This window comes from Tribolium castaneum, chromosome 2 (genome assembly GCF_031307605.1).
Source record: "Tribolium castaneum strain GA2 chromosome 2, icTriCast1.1, whole genome shotgun sequence".
NCBI lineage: Eukaryota > Metazoa > Arthropoda > Insecta > Coleoptera > Tenebrionidae > Tribolium > Tribolium castaneum.
The window spans coordinates 14382511-14401155 of record NC_087395.1 but is presented as its reverse complement, the minus strand read 5'-3'; the positions used below and the strand labels follow the sequence as shown (position 1 = coordinate 14401155).

At 39.5% G+C, this 18645-nt stretch overlaps 1 protein-coding gene across 3 annotated transcripts in view; it reads right to left on the bottom strand.

The window, feature by feature from the left end:
* The window catches only part of tio (tiptop), an 89148-nt gene that overhangs the window by 5463 nt on the left and 65040 nt on the right, over positions 1–18645 (bottom strand). Inside the window, exon 2 of one of the 3 annotated variants that reach the window (XM_015983145.2) lies at positions 12444–12550. Coding sequence is in view for 1 of the 2 variants with exons in the window: in XM_008199402.3 (XP_008197624.2) it covers positions 17069–17081 (13 nt within the window). In the remaining variant the exon portion in view is untranslated. 3 annotated transcript variants of the gene reach the window in all.

The following is an 18645-nucleotide window of genomic DNA, read 5'->3' as shown; positions in this document are numbered from 1 at the left end:
AGCTGGACTAGGGACGTGCAGGAAGAACGGGAGTGTTAGTAATGGCTCGATTAAATTGCTAAGGGACGCTAAAGAACGACATGATGTTATTGCATCAAATCTCCCGTAAGATATTGTCCATCATCAACTGTTTGTTTCTATTATTTTTCCCACAAGCGGCCGTATTAATAACCGTTTTGTCTGCACGATATAACCATGGAAATTGTAAAGGTTAATGAAGAGAAAAAACGCTCCGTCGTGCTTTTATTCGATCGTTGCGGCCCAAGACCGGCTCATATTTCGAGCACTTCGTGCACTTCCACCGGCCTTTTTCTAATCCGGAAGTGCTGGACTAGATAAGATTTTTCCGTATGTTAGTCAGCCGACTTCAGTGCTCGTCTTGAACCCGAACAATACACGGCATGGTCCGTCGAGGTCGCCTGATTTATGCACCATTGTCTTTCATTTGAGCGCATATTTCTCGTATAAGGCATTCGTTGTGTGAGCAGCCGTATCTCACGAAGAGGAACGCCGTCGCGTATTTCCTCGCGGTCGCTATCTAATGCCCGCCTTATCAGCACCGTGTCTGTCTGTCACGCGCACCTGCAACTTGCGCAGGATAGTGCAATTAATTCCGGGAATCCTTAAAAAGCTCCACGCTCTCGCTACCAGCCGAAGCGCTGCACTCGCAGACGCTTACTCCAATATCTTTCGTTCCGTTGGATATCTGATTGCTGTTAATGAATGTGAGACGAACGAATGTGTGATCTGATCTTAGCCAATTTATAGAATCGCCAGGACACGCCGGACTTGCTTAAGTGTAACTGCCCCTTAACATGAACAATTTTGTGATAACATCGAACACTGAACTAGATACCGCGAATTAATGACGCGACTATGCACCGCAATTGCGCAATAAGAACCACCGAAAACTGTAACAGCTAAATACTTCCATTTGAAATAAACCCGAGCTTTGGTACCCACTGTCTAACACTGCACTATGTTTTTTCCCAAACGTTCCAAAATTTTCAAAAAAAAAAAGATTTTTAAGTGCAAATCGTAAATATGCGCTCGGAAACACAGTTTTTTACTCAATTAAACAGTTTTTCGGATTATTTTTGACGAAATTTCGATGTTACTTTGGTATCATTTACGAATATTTCACAGAACAAACTGAATTTTTAGTTAAGAAATATGCTTAAGCGCTTCAAGAAGACAAAAGTCACACTATTTTATTTATCTAATTATAAAAATAATTAACACACATAATAGTGTGGAAATGTAATAAATGGCTTGTTTTTACTTCCAATAAAGTAACATTTACGTGTGTGATAAAAAGTCCCATGAAATGTGCCGACAAAGTTCCTAATAATAAATAATGTTCGATAGACCTATCCTTCTGTACGAGTACTACCTAGTGGGATCGCTCCGCTCCTGCATGACCAATTTACAAAAATGGATATAGAAGAACAAGAAAATATAATAGACAAAGAACATTTGCTCGACTGGCAACGATTTCATTCGCCAAAAAAAAAACATTTGATCCTTTTGGGGCGGGCTTTTGGGTAAAATTGTTGTGTATTTCCATTGTTGTGTAGAAAATTTATCATTGCTGGAATTAAAAAAAAATATTGTTTTTTTACAATTATATTACAATTGTGTGATAAATGAAATTAATTTACAAAAACTCTTTCAGAACTTTTCTAACTTTGAATTAGTTTAAACGAAATGTTCTTATAAATGTGTCTAAAAATGGTTGTTCATCAAGTCGACTATGGAATTCAAATTCAATGTGACGCTTCATTCAAATAACTGTTATAGTTTCTTTTCATTTTTGTTTTTAAATTCGAAGCATGTTTGCACTATTTTGACGGAATTTACGATCAAAATTAAGCGGCACAGTACGTGTAAATTTCATAGGTTACTTGATGAACAACTATTTTTGAACACTTTGTATGTTGTCTATACTCGGAACGTGAACAGCTTGATGAATGGTAAAAAAAATAAAAAGCACATCTTTTAACATTGCAGTGACCTGAATTTTTCATAATTTCATATTTATGATAAAATAAGCGGAGCGAAGTGTCAGATCGCGGGCATGTATGCATAGTCCTCATGAGGACTCAACACATTAACTCTTCCCGCGTCACCTGTCGCTCCTATCTGATATAAATTTTATATATGATGCGGCTTTAATGCGTTCCCCACACCTTCCACGCGATGATAAGCGCCTGAAAGGGCTCATTTGGGTTTAAAAAAATCGCGAAGGAGGTCCGCCCCGGCCGTCGCGGGGCTTGACCGTCCGTCGAGGGCGTGCACGTATGTCTCCAACCTGTCCAAACACGGCCCAACAATGAACAATGGCAACATAAATCAGCGTAATTAGTTTGCAGCAGAGCTGCTGTATCTACATATCCTGAGTAGTCGTCGAACGAGGAGGAAGATCGGCGAACCCATTGGTCAACGGATATGTGTCCTAGTCGACTTTACTCCGCCTTTCTCTCCTGCAATCGAATCCTGTTGCGTTCCTCCGCATATCGTTGACAACAATTATAGCCGTGTTTGCACTACGGATCGGCTGCTAAGCGGCGTAATGCCCCATGTTGGTACTCGTGTTCGCACTATCGCCAGCCGGCATCGCACCGCTCGGCGCGCCCCCCTTTCCTGCTGGATTCCTGCAACGTCTTTAATCCCGCTTTCGGACGGCGGGGCCGCGGACGCGTGAGTTGTTTAAGGAGCGACTTTCAGGAATAATTGATAATTAGTATGCGCGGAGGTCAACACATGCCAATCAAGCCAGCCAGCACTAACAGGATCTATCGCAGACTCGTGAGGCAAAGCTCACGTAGTGGACGGCGCCTCCGCGATTCCACTCGCAATTATTGTGCCTCATCCCACGCATTTTAATGTCGCATTAGCGGTGCAATGCAACAAACCTGAAGCACGTGACGAGCCGATAGTGGATGGATGGCTTATGACCATTTCAGAAACCACGCGGGTGGGAACTTCCGTGTTCGGACATTTTTTCATCTCATTAAAAAATATCAAAACGAAAAAATTCGGACTTTAAATGAGAATAATAGCTACAGTTTTAATTTATAATTCATGCAATCAATATAAAATGGAACCCTTCATTGCAGAAATTCTCTATTTAATTAACGTTTTGTTAACACAAAAAATTTATTCATACGCTTCAATAAACAGAAATCAACTAAATGCACCTTCGTGTTTTGAACATATGCATAAATATAATAGATTCGTATCTATTATACAGCCCGTTCCCTCCAAACCTCATATTAGAAATATTGAAAGTTCTAGTAAAGTTACTTATTTGAAATTTGGTACTCGTCCATAATCCGTTGAGTTCTACTCAATGAAAATATTTTCAGGATGGCGGCACTTCCGGTTATACCGGAAGTCGCTATCAACTTTCTTATTTTAACTGAAGAACTATGGTTTTCACTGCATTTTTGGATAAGTTGGGTTATTTTAGGGCCGTTTTTATCAGCTCTCCCTATACCTAAGTTTAACCGTTTTCGTGATATTTAAAATTTTTTGAAAATTTTTGGATTTGCACCTGTCACTTAAAAATTCGGTAACTCTCTTAGTTTTAGAGATTTCGAAATCATATTTGGAGATTTAAAAGAGAAAGCCTATATATCTCTTCTCCAGTGTATTCCAAATTGAAAAATAAGTTAAAAAACCCAAAAATTTTACGGTTAAGTTTGGACAACTTTAAATACTCATGACTTATTTTTTCCAATGGGATGGTCCAATTTTACTAGATGGAGGAGAATTTTTTTCTGCATCGATCTGTATTAGCACTACCTAAACCTATCTGCAATAATTTTCAAGTTTTTGTTTTGACATTGTAGAAAATTTCTTACTAACCACAACTATTTTTGCATAGTTTGCCACAAAAACATTTCTAATTAAACAAACAACAAACTCTGTACAAAATTGTGTTGTCCGTTCTGTGAATTTTTTTTTTAATAGCAGAGTTATCGATTTTTGAAATGGAAAGTATAGATCCAAAAAAAAATTAAAAACCCTAAAGATTTAGTAAACGGCTAAACTTAGGTATAGGGGAAGCTTATGAAAACTACCATAAAATAACTCAAGTAATCCAAAAACACATTAAAAATATAGCTTTCCATTTAAATTAAGAAAGTTAATGACGACTTCCGATATAACCGGAAGTGTCACTATCTTAAAAATATTTTTATTGAGCAGGACCTAAGAGATTATGGTTGTATACAAGCTTTCAGAAGACTATCATTATAAGAATTATCACTACTTCTATTGTGGGGTTTAGATGAAACACCCTGTACAGTGTCATAAAACTGCTTTGATCCGTTTCAACACTGACTTCTTTTAAGACTCTATAATTGCATCTACCTAAAAACATATTTGACCCTTTGAGCTTAAAGAGTACCTTCTTGAAGGTGTCAAATCCGGAAACGTGGATACAAACTACTACAATTGTTCGTCCAATTTTATCTACTATTTCTACAGTTTTTCGTCAGTAATCGTTTTAAAATTTTAAACCCAACTAGGGTGATTAAAGATCCTTCCTCTTGCCACATGCTATTATGACGGCTTGGATTTTTCGACACTCCTCGAAGTGACATACCTATTTAATAAATAGCAAATGAATTCGTGCGGGTCATTTTGTGGCTCATTCCGCGCTACAAAGTTGGCTCTTGCTGCAAGCAAGTCCAATAAAAAGAGTATGACGTGTGGAGTTGTTGGCTAGTAAATCACACATGTCAGTCAAAGAAGAGGCAGTTAAAGAAGCGAAATAATTTAGTTTTATAAAAGTCTGGCGTTGACGAGGGGGCGTACGGTGGAGAGAAGTAATAAGAAGACAAGAAGATGAACAAAGGAAACTGCGGTCGGAGAAAAGAGATGGATGAGTGACAGGACTCATTGTGGCTGCGGTGAGTGACGGCTGAATCGCTTGTTTTAGCAGACAGGTGGGGAAGAGACGGACGTGAGGAAATTAACTCCCGGCTTGGCCCATTTTTCTCCCGCGATGAATATTGAGACGTATTTTTTCATTAATGAAGGGGTGGTTGATATGCCGTGTGTGGCGCTACCTGATTACCGCCGGCGCTGAGCTCAGATCCTGGGGGAGCCTTGCTTCTGGATCTGGATAGAGAGTGGCGGACAGCGCCGGATACGACTGTTTCCTGCTCCCCACGGCGGTCATAGGTGAGAAATCTTATTTCAACACCGCAGTAATCGAACCTTAGACACGTCTAATGAAGTTTGCTCGTTCGCCACTCTCATCAGCTCGTCAGGACCTCCACCGACGAGGTCGGGGATCTCTTTGGGGATCCGTGTTTTGCCAAAACAGGAGAGGCGATAAATTACTCCACCAATTAGAAATGTAACTTTACGCAAACGGAAATATGGCTAATGGGATTGAAAGGTGGCGAAGGAGGGAAACGACGAACCTCATCAGCCTCGTTATTTATTTAGCGACGTTGGCGGACAGGGTTATTAATGAATATTGAATAGAGTACAATTAAGGGACATCGCTAGACTTTTATTAGATGATTTCGCTACTATTAATTATCTTCCTTGAGCTCGATAAATAATTCCATGAATTATTCAAACTCGATCGATTAACGAAAAATTTACTTCCTTAGTTCCCTTCATATTGCCTCTGACAACAATTTACATTTTCGAGGGCACTCGAAGAGACGTCTACAATTACGCCTCATCGATGAAATGACCAAGTCAACATCCGAGCGGATCATCCCTTGTCTCTTTCCACCCATCGGGAAAGAAGGGAGAAAGACGCTGCTGACGTTCTTTTAAGACTTGATTAGCGCAATCTAAAAGTGATGGGTGTTGATTGACGTTCTGTATGTTTGAAATACGACGACGCCTGTCTTTCGCCAACATGACTAGGCACCTATTCAGAGCTTTGTTAGGCGATGCAGGTAAAAGTCAGCCTTCGATAGAGATTGTCAAGTAGTAAGATGATGGATGTCAGATGGTCGAGAAACAACGCGATGATTGATTGAATCGCATTTAATTATCCCGGGAATTGGTGCCAATGTAATTAGTATGCAGACTGCAACTGCGACAAAGGAATTCTTCTGGAATATGATTTTCACAACAATACGCAACAGTTGAATGTACAGAACGGTATTGCGTCCGAAGAGTGCCACCGTTGCGTCAGTTCTTATAATTGAAAAAAGTGATGCAGGTAGGAGCTCCTGGTGTAAAATATAATACGTAAAATATATGGACACGGCGGACATAAAGTTAATGGACGCAATATCACGGCAAATTATTTATTTAAAAAAATGCGTTTAATGGCAAAATGGCTCTCTATAAATTCCTAACTGATTAAAGATATTGCAAATAAACGTTCAACGTCCCGCTGAGGTCGAATCAGAAAAGCAATCGTCCGCGCTGAATAAAACAAACGCAAATGAACTTTCCTAACATTTGCGTCGCCGTCGCTCACACCTATCCCAATTTGGGAAAATTTCAACGGAAAAAGCCGACTTCATTACCGCCCATAAATTATCCGTCTTGTAATCGATACGAACATTTCAATTGGGGAAAACTATTGTTAAAGTTGACTCATTGCGAGCGTTTCATAAACTGTCATCAAAATGTTTTATTAGGCCCCGTGTATCTATCATATATCACGTTTACTACACACAAATAACAGGGGACTGGAAATCGGTTGCTGTGTTGTTATAATATTGCCATGCAATATAACCAAGTGTGTCAGTGGACATAAATCTGTCAATCGAATTTGTAATCGCCATTGATTCCATGCATGACTCAACGGTCCCTCCTTTTGACATTTGACGGACTATCTTTATGCTCCTGGGAAAACGACACGTCATTATTACCTTAATTTCCCGGATGATTTTCCGGCTCGAAACACAAACCGGCGATACAAACAGTACAACTGAAAAGTATCTCTACATAATTACGCATTAAGTTGAATTAGTCTTGACAGACGAGATTGAAAGGGTGAATAAAGGGGTCCAAGCGCAATTATACACACGCTGCATTTCTCATGAGAAAATCTATCGAGTTCTAATTGCACCCATACGAAGGATTCGATTAAGCTTATACACCATTTGTCCCTGTAACTAAACTAGTTGCTCAAATTTTTGTATTTTACGTGACGCAAGGTTTTTATTAGCCAGTCTTACGTGAATCAACTGTTAAAGAACGAATCAATACACAGAAGGAATATTATGCGATGGTCGCACTATTATGGGAGTAGACATTTGTGATTAATATCCACTAACTAATGATCGTAAAATTCCAGTGTAATAAAGTGTACAAATTAAAATTGATATTCCTTTTTAACTCGTCCCTGTTTCCTACGTCTCAGCATTGCAGTTTCGCGAAAAATGCAAACGCATTGTAATTTAACAGAAAATAAATCGCTGTTTGCTAATTTCGAGCTATTGTGCGGAATAATGAAGCTTGTTTATGAAGGTAATACCTGGCCCAATATTTTTTCCAAATAGTTGTAAAGTCATTGGTTTACGGCGTAATTTACGGTAGTCGGGTCCGTACTTCCCGTAAACATTCCGCAGCCTACTTTGACGTTAGTTATTTAATAAAATTCCATTAGGGAATCCAAATGTTTGCCCAGTCAAAGCACAACAGATGCTAACAATTATCTGTGCAGCATATTTACAATCCATAAAGTACAATAAAGCCGCTCTAAACGTCGGCCAAGAAGATCAGTTGGTACGTTATTTACACTGAGCACTCTTATTATGTACAGAGATCTGCAGCCGCTGCTTCTCTGATGTCTAATAGGGAATAAATCACAACAAATAATGAACAACAAACAGACGCTCATATTTATTAGCCATAAACGTTTGGCAATAAAATGGCAACACCACTTACAAAGTTAAATACGCTCTACTACCGGTGCACCACCCGTTATTTGCGGCGACATCTCGCGACGGCCATCCTAATTAAGGCGGACGTATTTCAGAAAAGCAGGAGTCCCAGACCACCCATTTCTGAGTCCGTTCCATCATCGTGTGTCATTTAAGTGGGAGCCGTCCTAAGTCAATAACAACATATAATATACATACGCAGAGGTCGTTTCGTGGTCCTACACAAATGTCCAAAGCACCTTTGTTGCCTGTCCACCTGCCCACTTACCATTGATTTATTGTAATTATGTGTTATCATGGGACCATCCATCTATCTCGACTCCATACGTCACTGTCAAACGTTTGACCGGATCACGGACATAAACTTCACCTAATTAATAAATGGGCCCGGATCCAACCTAGGCCGAATCGCACGAGACGCAATAATTATTTATTTTAACACCACGGTGACTCACGGACAGACACGTTACACACGACCCAAACAAACAAAATTAACAGGGAAATACTGCCACTTATAAATACATACAACAAAAGGACACCCATTCCTGATTACTTCTGAAAATTCATTAACAGGCATCACACACAAGAACTGTTAAGACCTGTTACATTCCTTTTTCACCTAACTGTACAAACAAACAAAAATTAGTTAAAAGGAAAAATCTTCCAAGGTCCAAGAATTATGATCCAAAATGCGTACGTTATTCACTTTATTAAAAACTTTTATTTAACTTGCTTTGTTGGCTGTCTGTCTGTTTCAGATTTTTGAAGCCAAATTTGAAAGCGTTCCCGTTGTCCCAATGAATTGAAATTTTGCATACTTATTTAATCTGCTTACTTACTTAATCTGTTAAAAAATTTAAAATCCTAATTTGTAAGCAAAAAAAAATTCTTCTCGGATAGAAAAACATTATTTTTTACTTTCTAGTGCATCTTTTAAATAAAAGCTTTTTCGTAAAAAAATTTTTTTACAATTTTTTTTAAGTTGAACATAATTTTGAACATCGAAGTTCAAATTCAATAAAAATCCAAAAATCGAATAAGTCAGTAATTACGAACTATTTTTTAATTGAATTCGTTGTTTTCTTGATTAGTAACTTATTCTAGTGCAAAATTTGAAGAGATTAAGAAAACTACTTTTCGTTATCTTTGGATTCTTTGGTCGAAAGTTCGACTTAGTGGTGCTTTGGGAGTTTATTTCGGGCTTCTTTCAGTGGGCGTCGGGGTCATAAAGAGCCAGTGTTTGGTATGAAAATCGTCATTGTCGGCGATAAATTAAGGCACATTCACATTTCGTCGTGTCCTGCTGACATTATATAAAACGAGGTTAAGACGTAAATCACGTGAGAGCACAGGGTTTGTGCATTGCAGAACTGGGGCTGTCAGTGCTGACCACAGCTAAGCTCGGCACAATGAAGGGCCCAGGCAGGCAAACCTCTCTCCTCTAATTTACTAACGTTCGTTAACGTGATTCGAATTAATTTAGGCCCGGCACCACCGACGCTACTGTGCTGATTATGTATTTGCTACATGTCTTGGAAATTTATTGCTTTCTGGCGGCGCGTTAGAGCCACTTTCAGACGTTTCAGCGAGTTTCAGAAAGCGTTTTGTGATTTTTTACTCGGCGTATGCGAGCATGTGGTCCAGACGCCGCTTGACGGAATGACGGGCAGGTGCTGAAAGCCCTGCCAACTTAACCCGATGGCATTCCTGCAGCGGCTTCCGGATTAAATCGACGCAGTAATGAAGTGTTAACACTTGAGCGGAATTAACATATCAAGTAATTTGCATTTTTAATTCGCATCGAGAGCCGCGAGCCATTCTTCCAGTAACACAATATTAACATTCCTGGTCGAGGCCGGTCACCATATTTCACCTGAAATACAATAGTTGGCACACATACAATGGACGACCGATGCATAGCGCTTGTGGATTTTTCGTGCGCTGCACCAGGACTGTGACCTTTCGGCAGACTTGGGGCAGCTTCCACACTGCACGGTATGTTAAGTGTGACGTTAAACGAGCACACATTGTAAATCTAAATGTGTAATTACAGCGTGAAACAACACTACCAAACCAAACCGTAATTGGTGCAATTACCATACTATAATCGAATTAAGACCACAATAAACACACTATAAATCCGCGACACGTCGCTACCGCGAGAAAATTTTCTTAAGCCAGATCCAGATAATAACATTATTTATGTACGAGCGTACGCGCCGTGAGAATCAGCACGCCGAATTATTATTCCAACGCTCAAAACCACCGTAAGCGGCTCAAAAATGCTTCAAACTCATTTACAAATCCCAAAAATAAAAAACCAAGGGACTCAAAACAGATCAAAAACGAACAAGACATTGATTTATCATTACGTGAGGCCCGAGTAAAAGTATTTTAATTAGAATTAATTTGGGCCGAGTGTCTTAACAAAATTACAAGGATTAAAGAACGCACAAATAAACACGTCGGTCGTAAATAGTACTGGAAGTGAAATACGTCCATGTCTCAAATCACTGTCTTGCATTGGTACCTAATGCTTGGAATGACCAAACCATAGACGTTCCAATTTTCATTCTAGCATGTACGAATTTTGGCACTGACAGAACAATTAAAGGGCTAACAATACCTCGAAAGCCTTGCCAAACTCAAAAAATTTGGACTTCGAGACAAAGCTCGATTTTTTATTTCGTAACACTATTGCTTCGCATCAAATTGGTTCCAAGAAGTGACAGCTGATTAATAAAACTAACGCAGCACTTGCCATAAAAATCCTTGTTACTATTCACACTAAGTATCATTTTTGAAATATCGAAACATTTATAATTAGCGACGCAATTATGCATACAAACGAACCGATACAAAAATAGCTACATGACTGCGTAAATAAAATAAAAAATAAAATTTTGAAGAAAGAAAACGAAAACTTTGAAAAATAATACCTAAACATTTCCCTATTTTCATAGTTTAGCATTTTTTTGTGTTGTGTTTATGTTTCTTTACCTTCTCATTCACTTAATTTTGACTTTTTGAGTTGGTTGCACAGGTTCGGCCAGTTCGTGTTAAGTTTGATCTTTGGCAAAGTGCTTTGTATTCGGCTCTTTGCTGATGGCAATTTAAGATCCAGAGATGGATTCGGCAGTGAGTGACAACAGAGGCGGCCGGCACCTGCCTGCAATATGTCATGTCAGTACTAAATGTCTAGAGGGGGATCAATTATTAAACTGGAAGCACTATTAGTAGACGTTGTGTAACGTCTAGTGCCAACAGGACAAATAATTTTAACACCACTTGTCAACCTCCATCGACGATTTATACAAAGGCTGCTGCTCCACTCAAAGTCTATTTGTGATGAAATTTATTTCAGCCGACGAATCTGAACGTAATAAATGCCGTAAATCTTTCAAGCGAATTTGCGACAGACATAACTTGGTCGTCGGGTCATCTCCAAAGAAAATAATAGGAGAAAAACACGCGGTTCGAGGATATGCCCTCTTCACTCCCGGCATAATTTTATACAAAAGCTTAATTTTCTGCCCATAAATCTAAACGCGTATAAAATTTAATGGCCATGATGATGGTTTGCGGTTTATGTTCAATATGCCCACATCTGCGTGGATCAAAATATAGATCGACATCCTCGACAAAATAATATTCCTGTCCGATTGTATATTAGTCAAATCAAAGTTGGAACCGAACCGTTGGTGGTGGTGGCGGTTTTGCAGCGCCGACCTCTATATTTGGTCGGGACGAACGGCCTTATGACATACACAACTCATAAACACTCCGACTCTGACACAATTTATTTGATTCAATGAAATACCGCATATATCATAGCGGTTTAGAGTGGCTGAAAGCGTCAGACGGAAATAATTCAACGGGTTTATCACACGCTTGCCAAAGACGAACGGATAAAAGCCCGTCAAACGACGCCTAATTATACGCGAGCCGCAAAAATTGACCACATACAGGGTGTTCCCCTGTTCGTGTTGAAGCAAGAGTGGCGAGCTGACGGACAAATGCGTGTCGGTGCGAAAGTTGGGCCCTAGTTTCCGTGCAATTACAGTCCTTTCCGTTAGTTAGTCCGTGCGATCCTCCGGACGCCTCAGCGCGTATTGTTCTCATTTCAGGAATGATTCAATTTTATTTAATTCGTCTCCGTAGTACCACAAAACATTCGAAAACAGAGCGAGAGAGGGTAGGCGAGGACGTCGGCATAAAGGGAGATAAAGAAAAGGAAACTCCGGGGCCGGAGAATAATGCATAATTCGGTCATAAAATATGTCGGGGTCTGTAGAATTGAACGCTATCCTTCAAAGAGGGCAGGTGGGGGGACGGAGGACCGGTAGATTTATTGGGCAATAAAGTATTATAATTAAACGCGCACAGAACCCGCGATGTCACTCGGGCTACGTCTATAAATCTAAAGGGCGCTCTACGCCACAGCCCGGACGGACACTCATGCAGAGCAAAGGTGAGCCGGCTCGGCCCGAACGCCCCTCGACGGCCATGTCGAAGCTTTATTGAAACAATTCGGGCATAAATCACACCGATAAAACACGCACTGACCGCTTATGAACTTTGCAGCCGAGACGGCAAGAAAATTCCAGAGACGGACTAACGCCACGCAGATGGCACTGGCACGACATGGGGACTACGACACCAAAGATGCTTACCTGGAACAAAAAACACTCGAATTACTAACACGAATAAATCAAACATGATAAAGAATGCAAACTTTGTCACAGCTCTTTGAAATAAATATTTCTTCGAGGGCCGGCGACCCACTTTGCATAAAATGTTACAATTGGTGACAAATTTACAGAAATACACTGTTAAAATACTGAACACATCATTGTAAATACTAAATATCGTAAGTTGTTCACCTTCATTCAACAAAGTGTTGAAAATGTGCCGCTTCACTCAAATATGTTCTGTTCTTTATGTTATTTTTCTCGTTTTGCATTCTTTATTTTCGAGTTTGTTGTTGCATAAAAGTTTTATTATGTTTTCCACTGTTCGTGTAAAGTAAAAAATACAGTAAAACTCAGATATAACGAATCTGGCTTATGACAAGTGCTCGGACATAAGGAACAGAATTGAGAATTCCGTCTTAAAGTCATATCTTGTTATAATAACAAAGTATATTTCGGTTTTAACGCACAAACTAACCTCGCTTGCAACGAACACTCGCATTTAACAGACAAAAAAGCGATCTACGACTCGAACATACGTCGAAAATAGCTAAAATGCGTAGTAGGAACAAAAATACGTAAATAAATTTATGTATTTTTCTTAATAAAATAGATTATTACTTCATTTCGTGTATTTATTTCATTTAAGTTGGGAATTACCCCATAGACACGACGCTCGGTTAGAACGAACAAATTCTAAAGTCTCTTGAGTGTTCGTTCTAACCTTATCCTACTGTAGATTAATTTAAAAAAAAATCCAAAATGTTCAGAAATTCAAATTTTGGATTTAAAATTATGTCTTCGAAACTCTTGATTAAAAACAAGTTAAAAAAAAATTAAATAATTTTAACTCTGGGTTTAAAACACCCTCTTTGATAAAATTCATGGAATTCTATCTGGCTTTTAAATGAGAAGTGTTTTTAATTAAGGCTCTGTGTTCTGTACAAAAATTAGACTCTTGACTAGAAATTCAAGTCTTCAAAATTCAAATTTTAGCAACTATGCATCCTCGAATTCTATATAGTTTTCCAGTTTTTACTTTTAATTTTACATTTGCACCAGTGAATACAGCTTTTATACTCGAATTTGAATTTTTGAATTTTGAATTCGTTTTCATTTAACTCCTCGGGAAGCTGTCTTTTCAATTAAAGAAGTAAAAAGTAATGCTTTATTCACTTTTTTCCTTCCCGTAATTTACCCCTGTGATTCGTTAAGTGTTTCTATGTATAAGCACACAACAGAAGTGATTCAAAGAAGTGATCGTAAAGTTTAAAACAGAATATGTACTTTTAATATTGGCACAGATTTTATGGTTTCTTTAGATAGAATTTATTATACTGCCGATGAAAAGTTTGCATCTCAACGACTTTCATGTTTATATGTGTTTGTAACGACAGTATTAAAATAAAACTGGATCAACTTCCTGATAATAATAGTATCATTAGCATTTTCAATAATGCATAAACCTTTATAAATTTCTGAAAATACTGCTTGCAGTATACTTACACGGATTTGATTCGTTTCTTTATTTAAAATAGTATGCAGTTTCATATTAATTAATTGATGAAAAAGCGAGTGAAAATGGGACCTCATCGAAGGACTAAGAGGGTTTTCCAGTGTGCGCTGGCATGATATAAATGAAGATGATGAGAAATTGTCGCTTTGTTCACTCACGGCAGACAGTGTCGTTTATTGATTGGTAAGCGAGGTTAGCAAGCGTCTCTGTCCAAGAGTTGTCGCTCCAGACGTCTCCGAGAGTGACAGCGATGTCCGAGTGACATTTATACACCCCTGGACGTCGCTGCACCCCTCACTACCCCATGCTGTCCGACAGATCAATGCTGGAGAGCTTAAAAAGAGACAGACTGACGAATGTGTCACCTGTACATCAGGCAGAAAAGAGAAGTGTCCATCAGTGGCGGAGTGTCGCTCGAGGAGCAATTCTTATTAATGATGTCCGTTTAATTGGACCAGGAATTGGCGTTTGGGCCGACTGATTGAGTTACAAGTGCAGTGTAGTGTGTGAGTGTGGTGGAACCCCCGGGGTCCGACAAATGATTCGGTGTCAAAGGGTCGGCACGCGCGGGCTGTCCGCCCGCCTTCTCCTTACATCACTGTGGCTTCCTTTGCCTTCCTCACATAACTACAATAGCATTGTGAGTTCACGTGGCTCGATCGGCCCTTCGATCTTAACAATGCCCCTCCATTTGGCGGCTATTAATTGTTGCGGGGTCAAGTGCAGGAATTCGCACCCTTGAGCTGATGATTGACTTGAGGCAGGTAGAGCAGCGTGCCATCTATTAGAGGCGGCAGGAGGCTGTGGGAACGCTCCGTCTTCCATCACCTGGACTCCCCGGTGATGATGGAGCACCTCTCGCCTACACCGTTAAACCCACGTGTTACCAATTAAGAATTAACACGTGAATTATTGCCATGATTAAGAGTGACCCAATTCACTCACAAATCTACGCAATCCCCCAATTTCACCTCAGGAGTGCCAATGCGAGGAAAGTTAACTCGCCGATGACCGGATATCTGGGCGACATTTGTCAAAAGTTGATATTAAATTCCAAATGGGGTCATATGTCTTTCACGAAATGGTTCTGAATCTTTCGGTCGTGTAATTTAGTGGCTCTTATAAATCACCAGCGTATTGATTAATGAGATGAGAAGTTTAGAAGTTTGTTTGGCGACGCCTCTGATTTAGTTTTTAATAATCCTGCAAAAAAATTTCGACGAACGGACGGCTCCGACATGCCAAAAAGACAACCACCGCGCTGCGGCCTTAAATTTTCAATAAACGTCCTGCTAACTTCTACTCGTGTTTAATATACCGCAGTTCCTTCAACTCCTTTACATGTCCTGTGGATGTTGCTATCTAAAAGGACAAATACTTTTCTGCTTAAATAGACATTTGAAAAACATTGCATATGCAATGAACTGTTTAGACGTAAATGTCCCCAGCGGATGTCAAAAGAGATAAGGGTTGGACGAATTCTCCACCAACAGAAGACTCGACGCATAAAGTCGATGTAAAATCAGCTTTTACGGGCGCTCACCAGGATCAAAACGACCATTTGTAAAAACCATATTTCCAAGCCAAAGACGCAACTGTCACACACGCAAATATTATCTCTGGAGCATAAACCTGCAGTGCACACTCAATTGTCTCAGATAATGTTGCCGGTGTCTGTAATCTCGCAGCAAATCCGATACTTTTATTGCGCTGCTATAATTTAATTTGTTTATCTCCTTACGATGTTGTAAACCAACTCCGAGCAAACCGAAATTGTTGGGATAATTCGTTAACCTCTGGAGTTTCCTTTCGAATTCCGCTTTATTGTGCTGAAAATCCGTGGTGGAAAACTCCGGAACGCGGCCAGACATCTCTGGGATGTCCGAATAAGAATAACAGACAGAGGATATTGCATTTATACACGCGTCGGCTTCTCACACATAATAAAATCTTAAATTCGCAAATGCCACTCAAAACGTTCATCGGAATTGACTCGAAAATCGGCCGTCTGTCGTGAGTACATCAATAAATCTTATTGTTTCGCCCTCAACACGGGATACTTATCCATAAAACCTTCGTCACTTTTGTACCGCAGCTGACATCATTAAAATCTCGAAAGCAATTAAAACGCGGCCGTCCAGACTTTTACCTGTGAATATCTTTTTAACATCCTGAGATTAATGACGAGCTTCGACACTTTGCTTTTAGACAGAGACAGATTAATTGCCGCCGATGGACGGAAACGGCGCCCTATTCACAGATCTGGACATTTTTATAAAAACCAGTCGCGTAACGCCAGGAAATATTCCGTATTTAAGTCAAGACTGACGGATTTATGCGAACGTTAAATTTTTAAGAACTGGAGGAGAATGTGCATTAATAAAGGAAGCGAGCGATTCCGCAAAACTTTGTGTTAATTAGATATTAAGAACCAAGGAGTTGTAACTTGTGGCTAATAAAAGCTTGCTGACTGAGTACATGACACTTTATTGTCAGCCAGTTTCGGGCTCAAATTAGCTCAGCCCCAGGAATGCAAACACAAATGTTTTCGGTTATAGAAAACTACAAACCAAATTAAATTGGTCGAAAATAATAATCTGTGTAAAGTATGCAGTATTTCAATTATGTGGCGTTTAAATTTATTTCTCTTCGTAACAAAACTGAAACTTGATACAATGACCCACCATTTACCCATTTGTTGTCAGATTTATCAAAGTAAAATGGGTTAAGTTGTTTCTTTTTAGTCACCTACCTATAAAATAAAACTATGAACACAATACACAGACTTTCACACGACTGGCAGCTGTCCATCACTCTTAAGACGTTATAAAGGAATGAAACCTGAGAATGATTTGAAACTGTTTTCTCAAACCTTTGGTAAAATGTTTTGTGTGTTTTTGAAAGTAACACTGATATTAGTACTTTCAAAAATTTTTTAAAAATCTAATATTAAGACAAGGTACAACTGGAGTAAAAAATCAGACCTTTTAAGTCCATGAGCGGCTCTCGCTGTCATAAAAAACGTCGGTGTTTTGGAGAAATCCGGCACATGACGTTCACAGGAGCACCCCGAGATTCACACTGTTTACAAAGGGCTGCAGAAAGCCCTGTTGGTGGTGCCACCCTCCCTACCCTACCGTAGAAAGACCAGTCAAAAGTCAGTATATGAGTGGTTGTGACGCGTGCCCCCCTCAACCCTCTTAGGGTCCATCGTCAGAAAGAAGACACGGGACAGAACTCCGTTGACAAGATCCTGCAGATTCATCTATCTGTCCGTGGCAGGAGTTGTTCGGACATGTCATGTCAGAGGAGAGGACTCAGCCGCCCCCTAAACTGACGCCGAGTGACGGTCTGTCGGACGCAATAACGAAAAAGATTTTCCATCGGCGAGGGGCTTATTGCAAAAACTGTTTTAATTAAAGGACGCAGGATGTTAATCGCGACGATTTAGGAGTCGCCTGTTACACTTATTACCAATTAAAGGTAAATAAACGGCGATCGTTAAAAATAACCGCGGGTTTTCTACCTGGGACCATTTAATGAAACGGATCAGAATGACACAAGATGCAATAACGTAACACAGGCAGCGCGGATTGTTATGAGTGGCTCTATTATAATTATAGAGCAGAGTAAAAGCGGTGGAACTATTAGTGGAATGTGCTCATAAACATCAACTGCTTACTCGCAGCCTGAGAGTCTCTCGTAAAAAGTCCACGTGGGACGAGGACATAACACGCAACATTACGCACGACGAGGATTATTCTAATGCGAAATATTCTTCTTCGGACGTGCCACTTCAATTTCATTTTTAACAGCTCGATTAGACCGATCGGCTGGAAAACTGCCGACCGCAGGGCGGAAAATTATACATTAATACACGCTTCATTTAACTGACCAATATTAGAAAATAATCTTTTTATTAACGGATGCGGCAACATCCATATTCACACCTGCAATCAACAACTTTTCCACAATTCCAGCGACTAAGAAATGGGCTGCAATAACACTCACGAGGTATTTTTAACCCGAAGTAATTGACAGAAATACCGGCATTTAATAGGCTGAACTACACAATTAAAACAAAAATTGCAAATGGTGTTAAAACGATTACGACTGAATGTCCTTAATTGAGTCTTGAAATATTTTTAAGAGCCCCAGAAATCAATTAGCTGCTTGTCAAAATCACAGTAAATATAATAACGTTATCAGGAAAGTGATACAAGTAAGAATATAAAATAAATTAGAAAATTTAATGTACTCCTATTGTTATTTTATTATTATCAAAGTAGTTTAGACCGAGAATGGCCTCCCTATCCTAATAAATAGTGCAGATAGGTGACGTTTTAATTTCGTTACGATAAGTTTATTGAACACGAAACCACTCGTTTAAATTTATTCAAGCAAGATGCTAGCATGAATCAATCAATTGGAGAAAAATAATCGGACAATAAATAATTCGTGGCCAAAAAATAAATTAAAATTAAAAAAATTAACGTCAATGTGGTAGAGGACGACAAAATCGGATGATAGATGGCTTGTTATCCCGAGTGTTCCAACTTGT